Source organism: Arachis duranensis, chromosome 3 (assembly GCF_000817695.3).
Source record: "Arachis duranensis cultivar V14167 chromosome 3, aradu.V14167.gnm2.J7QH, whole genome shotgun sequence".
In the NCBI taxonomy this organism is placed as follows: Eukaryota; Viridiplantae; Streptophyta; class Magnoliopsida; order Fabales; family Fabaceae; genus Arachis; species Arachis duranensis.
Genome location: NC_029774.3, coordinates 81379299 through 81382753, shown reverse-complemented (window position 1 = coordinate 81382753; position 3455 = coordinate 81379299). Strand labels below are relative to the sequence as shown.

At 40.9% G+C, this 3455-nt stretch overlaps 1 protein-coding gene across 1 annotated transcript; it reads right to left on the bottom strand.

Annotated features, from left to right (window-relative positions):
* Positions 1 to 1658: 1658 nt before the first annotated feature.
* On the bottom strand, positions 1659 to 2369 carry LOC110278598 (uncharacterized). The gene has a single exon (XM_021136846.1). The coding sequence runs from the start codon at positions 2367 to 2369 to the stop codon at positions 1659 to 1661; it is 711 nt and encodes a 236-aa protein (XP_020992505.1).
* Between the last annotated feature and the right edge of the window lie 1086 nt (positions 2370 to 3455).

Sequence of the window (3455 nt, the reverse complement as noted above, 5' to 3'; positions counted from 1 at the left end):
TCATTCAACCAATCCTTGTGGGATTCGACCTCACTCTATTGTGAGTTTTTACTTGACGATAACCGGTGCACTTACCGGAAGGAATTTTTGCCGATTGTGCAATTTCCAAAATCGTAGCTATCAAGTTTATGGCTAGTATCAACAATGTTAAGTGTCACTAACGTTGGATCAACTTCTCTTCTCCACGTTAGAGTTCACGTTAACTTAGTTAACGTGACTCCTTAACGTGGCATTGATGGCTTTTGAGAGTGTTATTGGCAATCACTTTTCTCCTTAGCCTTGCAAGTTACTCCCATTCTTTGCTTCCTTTGTTCCTGAAATCAAGCAATAAAGTGCATCAAAGTTCTAATCCAAGTCATGGGGGATACAATATCACTTTTGTCATTAAAATTATGCAAAATCCTCATAAAATCATGTAAAATGCACAATGCATGCTTGAATCAGGATGTAAATGAATATCTACCCAAAACTAGCTTATTTCCTAAGAAAATGCATGAAACTACCTTAAAAACAGTAAAGAAAAGGTCAGTAAAACTGGCCAAAATGCCCTGACATCACAACACCAAACTTAAAGCTTGCTTGTCCCTAAGCAAGTACTGGAACAAGAGAATGATGAATGTAATCTCCAGAGAAATGAGTCATTCTTGTGGAAGTCATATTACTGATTTTATGGTGGTTTCATGCATAGCAACTTAGGTTCATTCCACTGCTGGCTTTCAGACCTTTATCATCTCCTAAAATTCTCACTTTGTTATATCCCATGAGACCTTTATTTATTGATCCTTTTATTGTTATTTCAAGGGTTGTTTATGTTCTTCAGGCTATGTGCTTTGTAAGGGGGCAACTCTTTAAGATAAGCTTTCAGCCAACACTCCCGAACCAGTTGGTTCAAGGTGCTAGGTGTTGAAACAACCCTAAGGACTTACTCCCCCAAGTCTCTCCCCCATACATACACACCACAGGCATCTGGTTCATTTATTTTCTTCCTTGAGACCTTGGTGTCCAGCACCTCTTTGGGTTACTAAGTGTTCTGTAGTGAGGGTTACTCTTGATAGTGGATTTTCAGCTGATAATCCCGGGTTAGTTAACCGAAGTTACCAAGTGATAAAGCACCCCTAAGAGCTTATTCATCCAAGTAGATCCCCCACACAGGAGCACCACAGACACATGTCTTAAGGTAAACCATTGGTGCCTAGCCTTATTGCTTATTCTTTGTCTTTTGTTTTTCACTCCCATTGTTCTTTCCCTTTTCTCTTATTAGGATCTTGTTGTTATCTTAGTCTCATGGGTATATCAAAAGTAAAGTATTCAGGATAGATAGTTGTCATCCTAACCTTGTGGTTGAACCAACTTAGCCAACTTATGATTACCCCCAAAAGATTCATGAATACACTTCCATATTATGGGCTCCACTCTGGTCTTTTAGAAACATAAACACTCATTCTCTTTTCATTTGATTTAAAAGACAAGCATACAAGTAAGTAAATGAAAGATGTAGTGACACTCCAACCAGAATCATAAACCATTTTCAATCAAAAGCTTAAAAGACAAAATTGAAAAGTGCTTAAGCTAATATGGAAGCATGTTCTATTTCATATAAGATCTTCCTTATTCAAGCATAGAGAAAAGATGGAGTAAAGAAGGAACTCCACCACCTTTTATTCATGGGGTTGTCCATGCTCTTTTTCTTGTTCTCCTTGCGTGCTCGAACTTCCATTCCCTTTGCTTCTTCCAATCAACTTCTTCCAAAACCCACCATCTTCCATCTTCTTCTTGAGTGTTTCCTTTTGCTGTTTCACCTTCCTTTCTTCTTGATCTACAAAATCTTTTTGGACCTCATCATATGTGGGGATGGCATAGTGTAGATGATGCAAATTACTAGACATGTAGTTCAACCTGGCTTGAGTATTTACGTTGAACTCATCCCTATGCAATTGCCTCCCTTCATTAAGCACATTGAACTCATTGAATGCTTTCATCTGAGCCACTGTTCTTTGATTGATTTCTTGCAAGTGCTTCTCTTGACGTTCTTGCCTCTCAGTGACTTGGTGGATGGCTTGAGTGAGCTGTGAGTACTGCTCTTGTTGCTGCTCCATGTGCTGTTTCTGCCACTGTTCTTGTTGTCTCATCCAGTTGGACTGAATGTTCAGTATTTGCTCTTGTCCCTCCATCTGTCTCATCCCCAGATCTTCAATGGCTCTTAGAAGATGATTCATATTTAAGTTGGTTGGATCATGCTGTTCTTCTTGTTGATCTTCTTCCTGATGAGCTTCTTCTTGAGGAGTTCCTTCTCTTGGTCTTCGTCCTCCTATGTGAGGTCTTCTCTGTTGTTGAGCTGCTGTGGTATATACCAGTCGCTGAACTGTCATTGACCTCCCAGGGTTTACCCAATTCGGATTACCATCCTCAAAAACTACCTTGGCCTTTTTGCACAATCAGAGAATGGTGCTAGGATACCATAGTCTGGCCCCTGATTCAAGCTTCTCAGCTGAATCTAAAATCCCCTCAGTTATGAGTTCATGCACATTGATTTCTCCACCTTGCACTAGGCAATGTACCATAATTGCTCTGTTAATATTTACTTCTGAATTATTCGCAGCTGGGAGGATGGACCTTCTCACAAGTTCAAACCACCCTTTTGCTTTCGGGCTAAGATCTCCCCTCTTGATGAACCGTGGTCTCCCATCTCCATACCTTTCCCAATCAACTGCTATAACACAGATGTCAGTAGTGATCTCAGTGAGCTCATCAATGTCTTGGCTTCTACTTATCCTTGCATGATAGCTGGGCTCATCAAAGTGTGGTGATTTCAGCTTAAGAGCCCTTGTTATGGCTCTGGGGCTGAAGTCCACCTCCTTTCCTCGTACATAGCTCGTGAAGGTGGATGCCTTAGTTTTATCCTCTCGGACCACATTTGCATAAAATTCTTTGATGAGGTTCGCATTGATCTTTCCCTCTGGATTAGTGAGCCTTTCCCATCCTCTTTGTTTGATCTTTTCCGGAATCTGTGGGCATTCGTCTTCATTGAATTGGAAGGTTAATTCGGGCAGTATCTTTTTGAGTTTTATCCGCTCAAATTCTCGTTCATGAAAAGCAGATTTGAATCTCCTCTCATCGAAGGGAACACTCTCCATTGGTTCCTTCCTCTTTTGCCTTTTAGAACTTGAGGCCGCCATGAGTGAATTTAAATGTGAAGAGGGTGTGGCACAAAGAAAAATGTAGGATTTAGAGAATGGGAAGTTGGAGACTGATTTTTGGACAGGGAAGTGGAAGGGTAGCAACTTTGAGTGTGGAAGTGGTGTGGACTAAATCTACTTATATAGAGAATTGGTGAGTGGATGGAGGGTGTGGATTGTTGGAGTTGTTGCTTGATGGACAGTTGGGGTAGTGCATGGATAAGGGACAAGGATCACCACTTTATGATGGAGATTGCTCGGTCTTCAAGGGTCTTCTCT